Genomic DNA, 12,853 nt, shown 5'->3' with positions numbered 1-12,853 from the left:
TTCTAATGTCTGTTTCTACTAACGTCGTTTAATTTTAATCTTAGTTTAACTCGCTCTTCGTCTTCTTCTGACTGTTTCTTTAGAAAAAGACAAAGAATATTAGAATTAAGCTAAGATTAAAGTTAAGCGACGTTGGTAGAAACGGCCATAAATTGTATGAAATTAAACTAATTAAATTGTCAGAAATTAAACTGATAGAAACAATTATACTATATTTTCGATTTTATATTACTAATCACGCTTTATAGACTTTATATCTATTCTAACAGAAATTTTTAAATGCGAAAAGATATATAATAAGCATATCAATATGCAATGAAACTATTCAACAAAATATTAAAAGCTTTTAAATACAAGAATCTATTTCATTCAAATAATTGAGAAATGCAGATCTTTCTCGATTTCTACTGCTAATGTTAATAAAGCCTATTGTGAGTTTTTATCGTCCACCTGCCGACTTAATCCGGAATAACAACTCTTGTATTAAAATTGTAATTTTGTTGACAATAATTTGTGACATGTACCATATGTTATTTTTATATAATTACACTGTTTAATACCATTTTCATAATACGAGTACATTATGAAAAGTTATTTTTGATATATTTTTACTTGCTGTACACAAATCTGTCGTCTAAATTTGATTATTATAATCATAATTTGGCCAAAAATGTTAGAGGCCATTAAACAGGCCAAAAACAAAAATTTTCATTTAATGACATTGTAGCACACTACAAGGCAGCCCACTGTTACATGGTTACTAAAGCATACGATGAAGTATTGAGAGCGCTTTAACAAGTAATAACTACATGCGAGTTGTACGTGAGTTCTCGTATCTTAGCAACTACATGACAGAGCTGTCTTTTTTAGCCGTAAATTAATATTCGCATTAATGGATCGATCATTTTTAATTAATTTCTTATTAATTATTACGAAAATCGTAACAGATAGGACTTTTCTATTCAGTTTAATCTGCTCTACTTATATTGGTGATACGACATCCATATGCAAGTGTGTATATACACTTTTTAATAATTTTTAATAACTTTTAAATAATAAGCAATAGCTAAATTTTGAATAATAATAATAATAATAAAGCAATAGCTAAAACTCGTTACTCACAATCCGAGTTATGAGTTTAGTAATATATCTCAACATTCGAATTATTAGTGAAAGACATACTAATGTAAGTACTTACATTAGTATGTCTCATATTAATATAATATTCTTTTTTTTACACGATATTATATGAAAGAATTTCTAAATGTATATGATTTTATTGCATTTAATATTGTATTTTAACTCCTATAACATACGTTAGTGTAATAGATGTTTAATTTTTTAATATGACTCTTTTATATAAACATAATTAAATCAAAAAATTAATCTTTTGATAAATTTAATAAAATATAACATGGAAAATATCCTTCAAAATATCCTCCATGGAAAGAATAATCCATATATAATCAAATATAAATATAAATATAAATATAAATAAATAAATATATATAATTAGATATAAAATATGTGTATGTGTGTGTTAATATATTTCTTTTCTTTATAAAATATGTCCATATTAAGTATTTTACAAGGAAAAGATAAAAATACACACACACATGTACTGGATGTCCGTTAATAATTATATCTCCTCTCGTGTGTAGGTAAAGCGGATTAAACTGAGTAGAAAAATTTAGCTGAATAGAAAATATATTAGCATGCAGCATAATTAGACACGTGGCGAAACATTTAGAGAAGCGCTCTACAAATAATGACAATTACATATAAATTGTGCATAACGTTGGATAACGTGTCTTATCAACTGCAAAACAGCGGGCTGTGTCTTTTCACTAATATTCGCGCAAATTGGTCGATCATTTTTAATTAATTTCTCATTATTTACTATGAAAATTAAACAGTAAAGGACTTTTCTATTTAAGCGTTTAACTCGTTCTATCTGCATACGAAAAATGATATGGTTATTAAGTATGTCAGCGACAAATACCGCAACGAAAAAAAGAGGGAAACAAACTTTTCGTTGCCATGTGACTCGCTGCTGACATACTTAAAGTATATAGCCCACAATCTAGGCAAAACGCATGTTTATTCGCCAGTCCTTTTAAGTCAATAATTGTTGCAAAAATTGCAAATTGGTAAAGGATTTTTCTGTTTAGTTTACTCTCTCACATGAGCGTTGATTCAATCTTTTATCAAACTACATATAAATCCTATATACATATAAATACATAGTAATGCATAATAAATAAATACGAATTTGGCAAAACATTTTTATATGACGTGATTTTCAATTTTATACATTCAAGACAACCATGATACACTGAAAGAATTGTTATCTTGTTTAATCTTTGAATGGTAATCATTGCATTATACGCAAATATGTAATTAAGTTAATGTATTTTTCAAAATGTATCACATGCTAAAATTAATTAAAATATATATACAATTAAAATTTAATTTAATTTTATGCAATTCTTTTTTTAGTATTTTCTCAAAACAACTAACCATAAATTTTACAATTTCAAAATTCTGTAATTTCTTTAAAGGTAATAAAAGGTAGATAAAAGATATTGATTAATAATTTTGAACAAAACTTTTGTGTTGTTCTAATATTAGAATCATAGACAAATTAGATTATTAGAATCATAAAAAAAATTATTATTTATAGAGACAAAATGAACAAGATGAATAATAGCAAGACGAATAGCTGCTTAGTTTCATAAGTATCTTATATTATAAAATCTCAGAAACGGTTATTTTTCTTTTTCTCTTCCATTTTTTGGTGTTTTATTTTATATATTTATTTTATATATTAATTAATTAATTTGTTGTCTTTACTTAGATTTTATTATTTACATTTATTTTTTGTTTATTCAATCATTTAGTTTCTCATTAATTATAAATAGAAAAACGAAAATATGAGAAGATTCCAGTATTAATCACGCGAAGCAGCGCCTTATGAAATATTCATCAATCTCAATGCTCGAATCGCTGAACTACGACTGCTTAATATTAACGATGGCTAAAATATTATATTATGGGAAGACTCTTTAACTGCTTATAATTCAGTTTTTAAGGCCCATGCAGAAAAAGAGTTTTATGGTTTAGTTAGATAGTATCTTCTATATCATTGTTGCAAATATTCTTAAACAATTTTCGGTTATGAAAATAACAATTTCATAAATAGTACCTATTATTATTATATAGAAGAGTTATAGGTATAAAAGATGGAACTAGATATCTATTATTGATAGAGAAATACGAATGAAAAAAATGACCAATAGAACAGAAAGCAGATAAGATCTAGAAAGATAAATAAGAAAATAGAATAGCTTCAGACAAACATTAAGTTAGCAGGAAATGAGGGGAATTATTTTGAATTCCATAAAGTAACTTGAGGAGGACTCCAAAGATGAATCTGAAGTCTTAGAAAATCAATTAATGTTTTGTCTGACTTACGTACAACATCTCCACATCTAAACTATCTTTGAGATCGATCACGTAAAAAACCGGAAATAGAGTTGCTAGCACAATTGTGCTACAAGCTAATTATATTATTTATTATATATATCATATTGTATAAATATTTTTGGTAGTTTTAATTTAAGTAGTATCTTTACGATTTATAACTAATTTTCAATTTGGAATTAAAAATAAATACATATTTAAAGATTGCGACGCAAGAAAAGACACTTCCACATTTATTTTATCATGCCATACCATACTTCTATAATTACATTTTCATTTTGATACTTCTTATTACTGAAGGTATTCTTTAATAATTCTAATTTATTCAGGCTTCCTTGTATATTCATAAAACTTTCTTTCTCTCTTTCCCTCTTTTCCTCCTCTCTTCCTCTCTCTTCCTCCTCTCTCTCTTTACATTTTATATCATAATTCATTTATTAAAAGTTTCAGTTTTTTCCAATTTCATTTTCAAGCGGTTTCGTTCGTTATTCAATATATTATTCACTATTGAAAAGATTTCTTCTGCATAACTATTGTTCAATGATATCGATAAAATACATTGTATCATTTTAAGTAACTCAATTAAATTATTATTTTTATCATTTACAAAGATTTTTCTTCATATCTCATTCAGTGTGTTATTAACATCATTTATAGAAGATAATAGGTTCTTTGTAACGTATTATTTCATCGTATAATTTATCTTGATTAATAATCATATTTAAACAAGTTATCGTATTGAAAACATTTTTATTTTCAATATTTAAAATTATTTTTTAAATTATTAAAAGCTTTTAATTTTTCATAAGTCAATATGTCATAGTTATATCATTTTCCGAGATAATTTAACTTTTTTCGATAAACAAATAATGTTTTATTAATAAATAAGTCTTGTTTGCTATGTATTTAGTAGTACAGAATTTACGACAGATCCAAAAAAAATTTATCTTTTACTCGAATTTTTCTTTTAACAATCTCATTATTGTATTTAATTCAATACATATTAAATTGTTACTTTCAATTGATAATAATTTTGTTATTAGATTCATAAAAATTGTATAAAATATAAATACAATATATAAATACAATAATTTGTTAATAAAATATAAATACAATTCTGGGTATAAAATAGATTGCAGAGTATACTTTATTTCATGTTCTTTTCTACTGATCAAACTAGTTTATAATAATCTTTTTTGCCTAATCTAAAATATACTTTTCTATCACAAGCTAGGGAGAAAACAATCATTCAATAGTTTGAGAAGATAATTTTATTTTTTAGATATTGCCATTTTCATTAGTACATTTTCATAAAAATCTATAATTTTATATCAGCTTTATATCAGCTTTTTTTCTTGTGGAAATAATAAATTGCCAAGCGAAAAGAATTTTTTATTTCCTTTATTATTCGCATCTACTGAAATAGAAAATGACAAATTTTACATTTCCTCCAACATCAGTTTAATAGACTTAGAGTAAAGCATATTTTCTCCAATATATTGCACTTTCGTTCTTTCAGAAAAAATTTTTATTCAGTTGAACATATAGTCAAATCCTAAAAATTTCATTATTTAATTTTATTTCGCATTTCATATTTAAATAACTATAATGATAATTAAGCTTGATTAAACCAATTATCTTAAAATCTTTTGTTAGTTATTTCTCAATTTTTTCTTTTTTAGTTAAGGAGAAGCCATTGCTTTTTATTTATTAATTTTATAAATATATTTAATCTGTTTAAAATAAATAACATTTTTAATATGCAATCAAATAAAATTTTATTTTAAAATAAAATACTTAAATAATTACTTAAAATTACTTAAAAAATATAGAATTAAAATTACATATGGCTGTTACCAACTTAGATATTATTCATATATAGATAAATTTTTACATAGACTTTACATAGTTTTATAAATGGATTTTTAGCACATATATTTAGTTCATTAAAAATTAAGAAAAGAAAATTCTTCTTTAGCTCTTTTAAATTAATTTTAACAAATAGAATAAAATATTTTTCCTTATTTTGAATAATATCTAACTATCTTTTGAATAATATCTAGGTATCTGTCATGATAATTAATTTTTCGATATACGTAATAATTAATTTTTAAATTAATTACTTTTAATTGATTTTTAAGTTAATTACTTAAAAATCTGTTTTCTATAAAATATATATAATTTCTTTATCATAATTATATTTATTATTTGAAATGATGGAGATTTATGAAATAATATAAATATGATATATATAATAATATAAAAGTCTACGCGAAACGATGTCAAAATCAATGCTATAAATGTCAAGTTTATCAAAACATAAAATTAATTAAAATTTCAGAAATGCATATATGCATATATGTTATTATTTTTTTAAATAAAACAGTGCATTAATAAAAAATAATTAATATATATAAAAAAGCTATCAACTTATACTAGCGTAAAAATAATACAAATATTTTTACGTTAAATAAAGAAATAGATATTATTGATAATAAATAAATAGATGTTATTTATTCAAATTTTAAAGTAATTTAAAAGAAATAATTCAACAATAAAACAATATAAATAATTATAAAAATAAAAAAAGAATAGTACGTGAAAGATAGAAAATTACTAAAGAACTTTCTCACGTTATCTCGAATAAAGTAAAAAATGAAATACTTTAATGGCTCAGAGATTTTCTCTTTCAAAATTTGGAGATTTTCTTTTTTGCCCGGAAACCCTGAACTAAAAATTAAAAAATTGTTTTAAAATTTTAATAAAACAAGAGGTAAAACTAAAATATAAGTTTTTGCATATAATATTCATTAGGATTCATATATATATTTTTCTCTAAACGCATGTAACTTTTCATTAGGAAAGTAGACGCAAACGGGGATGATTTTTATTGGGATTTTTATTAGGATTAGGAGCACGATTTCTCATGACCATCAGCACTGCTTGCATTCATTTCTTCAACTCGCAGTACCCAATATCGTATAAACCTAAGTGATCACTCTATCGAAACTGGCTGCACTTCTGTGCTCTTCTTTGTAAACACGAAGCACAGTCAATGATTCGTCCGCCCATCCGTCCATCCACCATTTTGATTTATCTGCCCCTTCTCTTCATCTTCCCTCCATCAATCCGGCTACAATCACTACGCAAATCAGTTGACGGTCTGCTAGCGAACAGTACAGACGTGTTTTTGTGGTAGGATTTTGTGCAAAAAACGGAGCAATAATCGCTTGATACGGAATACGACAGTCTGCCTTTCGCGCATCGTCCTTGATATTCGTTGTTTGTCATTCGCTATCTGTCGATACTGCGGTAACGCGTACGTCCACCGCTGCCGCAGACAGAGACTCTGTCCTCCCGTCCTCTTCTGCTCGAACCATTCCGCTGCCTCTTCACCTCGCCTCACCTCTTGTCGTCGTTGCCACCGGCATCGCCACCGCCGCCGCCGCTGCCGCTGCTGCTGCTGCCTCTGTCGCTGTCGCTGTCGCCGCCGTCGCCGCTGCCGTCGCCGCCGCAGCCGCAGCCGCTGTCGCTGTCGCTGCTGCTGCCGCTGCCGCCACCGCCGCCGCTGCCGCCGCCGCCGCTGCCGTCGTCACCGCCGCCGCCGTCCCGGTGTCCAAGCAGCGCCGCGGCGGTTCCCCTCTATTGATCGAATTTGACCTGCGAAGTTTCCCCTAGCGCGTGTGTGCAGTATAGTGGCAGTCTCTTGCGTTTACGTTTTTGAGTCCGGTGATACGGTTAAATAATCGCGAATAGCCTCGGTATGGCCGTGCCAGCGGCTTGTACGCGATTTAGTGACAACTACGATTTGAAGGAGGAACTTGGCAAGTGAGTACGACAATTTTTGCACTTATTCGCGTGTCGGAGTAAGTAAGTGAAGTACTCTTACTCCGTTTTACGGCACCGTTCGCTCGCTTACGCATGTCTGTATATTCTTCTCCGTCTTCGCTGCCAAGGCGCCTCGTCGTCTAATTAATTTCTCTTTCCTATTATTTAACTAATAAATAATTATCTCTCCGCAGCAAGGGAAAGATAGGGCCTTGCTTCGTCCATACTGGCGTCTGCGATCGAAACATTTTCTTTTTTACTGGATAAATGGCGTGCTCGCATATTTCCTGCACCCGCAGACATAAATCATGTATAAAAGCTCTTGCGACTGGCGCGATTATCATATTTTTTGTGAATTATATTCGGAGCAGATGATGTTGTGTGATCGGCCATAATGGTGTCCTGCATATGCGGAGTCTTTTTTCCGCTTTTCTTCCCTTCTCCCTCTATCCGTTATATTTTCTCGTTCATTCTCTTATTTTTATTTCCCTTTGTCTTCCCTCCTCGTTTGTTACGCGCGTTTTGTCTAGCTCTCATATATATTCGTGCGAATATACGAGAGTCCCTCTCTGCTTTTTCCATCTTTCTCTCTTGTATATGAAAGACACTCCGTTGCATTTTGTCTATATTTAAGCACTACGGGCCGTCTGTCGTGTGGCTCAGTCTCTATATATAAAGCGTCAGGGCGTCTGTTATTTTCCGCCGCCTTTTCGCGACGCACGTTGGCTTTGCGTTATAGGATAGACAGCAGACATTAACATCATATGGATTTGTTACCGAATCGATATTATATCGTCACGCTGCCTTTTACCATCGTGTTCCCACCCTCTTTACGTTCTCTTTCCATCCTCTCGCCATTTTCGTATTTATACGTTTTCCGTCTTTCTCGTTCTTTCCTCTTTTACTTCGTCTATTAATGTATCTTTTCGCTATGCTCGTTTCATTATCTTCATTCTCCTTTTCCCCCTCATCTGCCATTGCTCTTTCTTCTCTTCTCGTCGTAACATGAACGACCGCAGGTGGTTGCAGTCTTGCATACTATTATTCTTAAATGTTACTAGATCTTTTTCTCCACTGCTATTTTATTGCGCTTCTATCATTATATATAAACCATTGATTAAAAAGGTTTACATTATTTGTAGAATGCGTAATAAATTACCATATAAATTAATTATATTTATATTAATAATAAAAAATTAATAATAAAAATTATATGTAATTATATGTAATTAATGACAGATATGATATATATACATTTTTTTAAATATATATGTAATTAATGTTATTATTAAAAAATATCCTTTATCGTTTTCTAACATTTTGATTGTAATTGTTTGTATAAATCTGATAAAAAATAATATGTTTTATAATAATTTATCTACCTAAACTTTTTCCTTTATAACTTCTGACCATTGAAGTTGTTTCTACATTCATTTCACGTAAGGATGACAAGGTAGAAGTAACGAGTCTTTAAAAAATCGATACTCAGATGCATACTGATAATATCTCTGCTTGTACCCAGTTTACGCTTTCTAGAGAACTGAATGGATATTTGACAGATAATTTTTTTTATAAAACTTGTATTTATAATTTATATTCAAGATCATCTTAAGTGCAATTTTAAGACACATTGACTGAATGAAGTCTTAAAATCATATTTCAATCAAAATTATTTTAAATATGAAAGGGGCTATGTGCTCATATTGATCATACTAATCGTTTTAGGAAAAAAAGTGTGTCGATATTCGCGAATATTCTTATATTTTATTAGATATTTTGTACTTATTGTTAGCTTATACTTTTTTTGCAAGAGAGCGAGTAGCCATTTTAGTCTTACTTTATTGAATTAGCCTTTTTATCTTTATTACTTTTTGTGTACAGTAAGAATTATTTTAACTTAATTATTTTAAATTTTCTTTTATGCAATAGTAGATAAAGTAAATCATAAAAACAGATTAAAAAATTTGAATTATTGTAAAATCGGAGTGATAATTTTGAATTAGTATCTTCAAAAACAAGTGAAAATTTTTATCAACAGAAGCTTAAATTTTTAAAATGTCAAACATCCTAAATTTTAATATCCATGATGTTCTCAAATTACATTATATTACACGTTATTATATTATATATAGAAATATTCTATACATATAAAGAAATCTTTTTTTTGATGTGTAAACGCAGCGCTAATAACAGTTTATGATATATTTTCATCAACTTCAGCCTTCAAATTTTTTCAATAACATGTATTAAAAAATTACTTATTTTTAAAGACATGATAAAATCATATGTATATGCTAATAAAAGAGTAATAACATTAATTAAAAATTTTGAAAATAGCTTTATCTTTAATAATGCAAAAAGATTTGGCGTGTGTGCAGTGATTTTCATATGTATTTGTATTGTAATTAATAAAAACAAAATAATTGATATATTAATAATAATAAAATTATGGATTGAAAAGCAAAGTATGTTACCAACAATCAATAATTTTTTTATCATCCAAATGTTTTAGGAAAAATTTTCGTTTTTCACTTAAAAAAGAATCAAAAGGAAAGAAATTTGGGATTAGAAAAAAAAATTTTAAGTTCCAACTACGTATCATTAATCAACCTCAATGAAATAGATACTAGCAATTCTTTATAAATTTCTACAATTTATGCTGTGCATTTACGTAACATTTTGTACTATAAAAAAAGGAAGAAAATAATTGCACATTTTATCGCATTTTTCACATTTTACTTTTTTATAGTTGTATGATAAAAATAATTATTAGATAAACGTTACTTTTGTAAAAAAATTACACATAGCTATTTTTCAAAAATATTTTAGATAATTATATTTCAGCTTTATACATTTTCTTAAAATATTGAAAATATATAATTATTATATTATTTTTTTATTTTGCATAATTACTTTAATAATTTAGAATTCTCTTAATTAGAAAATATAGATTGTGCAATATTTTTATATCGTATACATTTAACAAACAAAATAATAAAAAACACAATGAATTTATTGAAGAATTGAATGTTTTATTAAATAAGCCATTTAACAATTAGTAATCTTCCTTTCCTTCTTTCTCTCTCACGTTTATTTTATACGTATATTCGTAAATTCATCGTGTCTATCTGCATTTCAATAAAATATTACAGACTATTGATTCGCAAAATATACTGGCGAATAATATAAAATTTTGTAATTAAGAAAAAGATGTGGCTTCTATCTGATAGCTATTAATATAAAAATTCAATATTAATGTCCATGATGCAATTACTAATCTACCAAAATAAAGCCAACAAAACAAATTGTATTAAAATGCTGTCTTGCGAATTAATTAATAATTAAAGAAAATTAATAATTAATAAGTTTTAAATAAATATAATATTGTAAAGAAATTTTATTTTCGTAAGAAACACATAAATGTATATAAAAAAGTAACAAACATAAATTTATCTAAAAAATTGAACAATATATACATATATGTATCTTCATATATTATGTAATTGTAGGTAACCTTGACACATTGTTAAAATCATGACCCTAAATAATTTAATAGTTCTAGCTGTCGCTTCTCCATGAACTCAATTATGTTATGTAACTACGATAAAAGTGAATATAATACATATTACATGAAATTTATGTATCTCTAAGTTACTAGTTTTTTTTGTTAATTTCTACTCATTAGTATAATATGTAATATATATATATATATATATATATATATATATATATATATATATAGTTATATTTTAGTTATATTCTGTAATATTATATAATATATATAATAATTCAATGTAATTGAAAAAAACAATTGAATAATTATATTGAAATAGTTAATCTAATTCAATGTAATTGAAAAAAACAATTGAATAATTATATTGAAATAGTTGATCTAATTCATTAGAAATGTAAAAGTTATATTAGAATAAGACTTCTATTTTATATTTCAAATTAGAAATAAATGAACAATTTTTTAAGTATTATTTCGAAATTCAAATGATCAGTTTAATATTCTGAATATTCTAAAGTTTAATATTCTGCTCTTCTCATTGGGATTATATCAGAAATTAAGTTGATAGAATTAGAACTACACTTTTCATCTTACTAGTTGAATTTGCAAATTTTATTTCCGTTGATGACAAATATTTGAATAAATAGAGACTCTAATCAGAGTCTAGACTGCTCGGATGAAAGTGACGACTGAATTTATTACCATTATTAATATTTTCCAAATAAAATTAATTTTGTATTTATTACGTTCATTTATTAATTTATATAAGCTTTCAGAGTTCATATATAAAAATATTTCCGTTACGATTTTCATAAATTTATATAATTGTAAAATTATTTTATATAATTAATAAAAATCTTTTTTTATATGTAAAATTTCTTTAATATACATTTTTTTTAAATTTCTTTAGTTTATTTAATTGAACAAGAAAAAACGTATTTATCTTTTTAATAAATTTTGAATTTAAATATTTCTGATATTTATTATTAAATATTTTGTTCAATCTTTTCTTCCTATTAATATTTTTATTACTATTCAAGAAAGCTATTAAAAATTATTTACCATCACGACTAGACACAATCTGCGGAAAATCGAGAAACACGAATAGATGAGACTTGTAATGATTCGACTAACTCTTTTATTGACTAGTTATCAAAATTTTTCACAAATATACTGAATCAAAAGTTTTGAAGTTATAATCAATTAATACGAGCACTTGCTTCCGAAAAGCGTAAATAATCGAGAGATCGGCTACTTATAGTTTGCGAGGCCACCTCAAATTAATTTTCACATGTAAGATTCGCTCCATTATTTTTAGTTGTCAGATTGCTCGATTTAATATCGATTATCTCGATTTTCATATTTATTTGTATCGAATTTTTATTAGAATTAATTAGATCTTCTAATTTCTGAGATACGATACTTTGAAATATTGCATTTTTATTCCTGATTATATTCACTTTTTTCTTACAATGTGTAATTTATGTCTCTTTATTGATATTTTTTGTTTGTATACGCTGCTTTCTTCAAGCAAAGGAAAGCTTAATTTTACTGTTTACTGTTTTACTTTATTGTAAGTATAGAGAGACACATGTATATTTTATAGTAAAATAAAACAGTAATATATATCGTTTTCTGCTTAAGTTAAAATTTTTATTTCCTCTATATGTGATTTGCAGATGAAGTGTTGCAAACTTATATAAAATTATGCAATTATAATATTGAAAAAATACTAACATTTTGAACATGATATGTTAAAGTTAAAATTATCAAAGTTGATGATCAAGTGATTTATATACATTACACTTAAAATATATTATTTTTAAGTTTAAAGAGTAGAAAATTTTGAAGTGGTATATTTTAGAAATTAGGAAAGCCCGCAAGATGGTTCAAAGTGCATATGACTTAGGACTATCTATCCATTATAATATATGTTAAAATCAAAGTGATCAATAAGATGTAACTTTTTGTAAAATTTTATCATTTTTTCTTTAGCATTGATTTATATACTTATTGATAAACTGATGAAAT

General features: G+C 26.6%; 1 protein-coding gene across 14 annotated transcripts in view; it reads left to right on the top strand.

The window, feature by feature from the left end:
* The first annotated feature begins 7,076 nt into the window (after positions 1-7,076).
* LOC105254953 (calcium/calmodulin-dependent protein kinase type II alpha chain) overlaps positions 7,077-12,853 on the top strand; it is an 82,837-nt gene continuing 77,060 nt past the window's right edge. For 11 of the 14 annotated variants that reach the window (XM_025411345.1, XM_025411346.1, XM_025411340.1 and 8 more), the window contains exon 1: positions 7,078-7,311. In XM_025411345.1, coding sequence (XP_025267130.1) covers positions 7,247-7,311 — 65 coding nt within the window. In that variant the 5' untranslated portion in view covers positions 7,078-7,246. Of the gene's footprint in view, positions 7,312-12,853 lie in introns of all 14 variants that reach the window. The other 3 variants (XM_025411350.1, XM_025411349.1, XM_025411338.1) reach the window with 2 other exon arrangements.

The sequence above is a fragment of the Camponotus floridanus genome, unplaced genomic scaffold (assembly GCF_003227725.1).
Source record: "Camponotus floridanus strain SB8 unplaced genomic scaffold, Cflo_v7.5 scaffold39, whole genome shotgun sequence".
Lineage (NCBI taxonomy): Eukaryota > Metazoa > Arthropoda > Insecta > Hymenoptera > Formicidae > Camponotus > Camponotus floridanus.
This window is presented reverse-complemented; position numbering and strand designations above follow the sequence as displayed.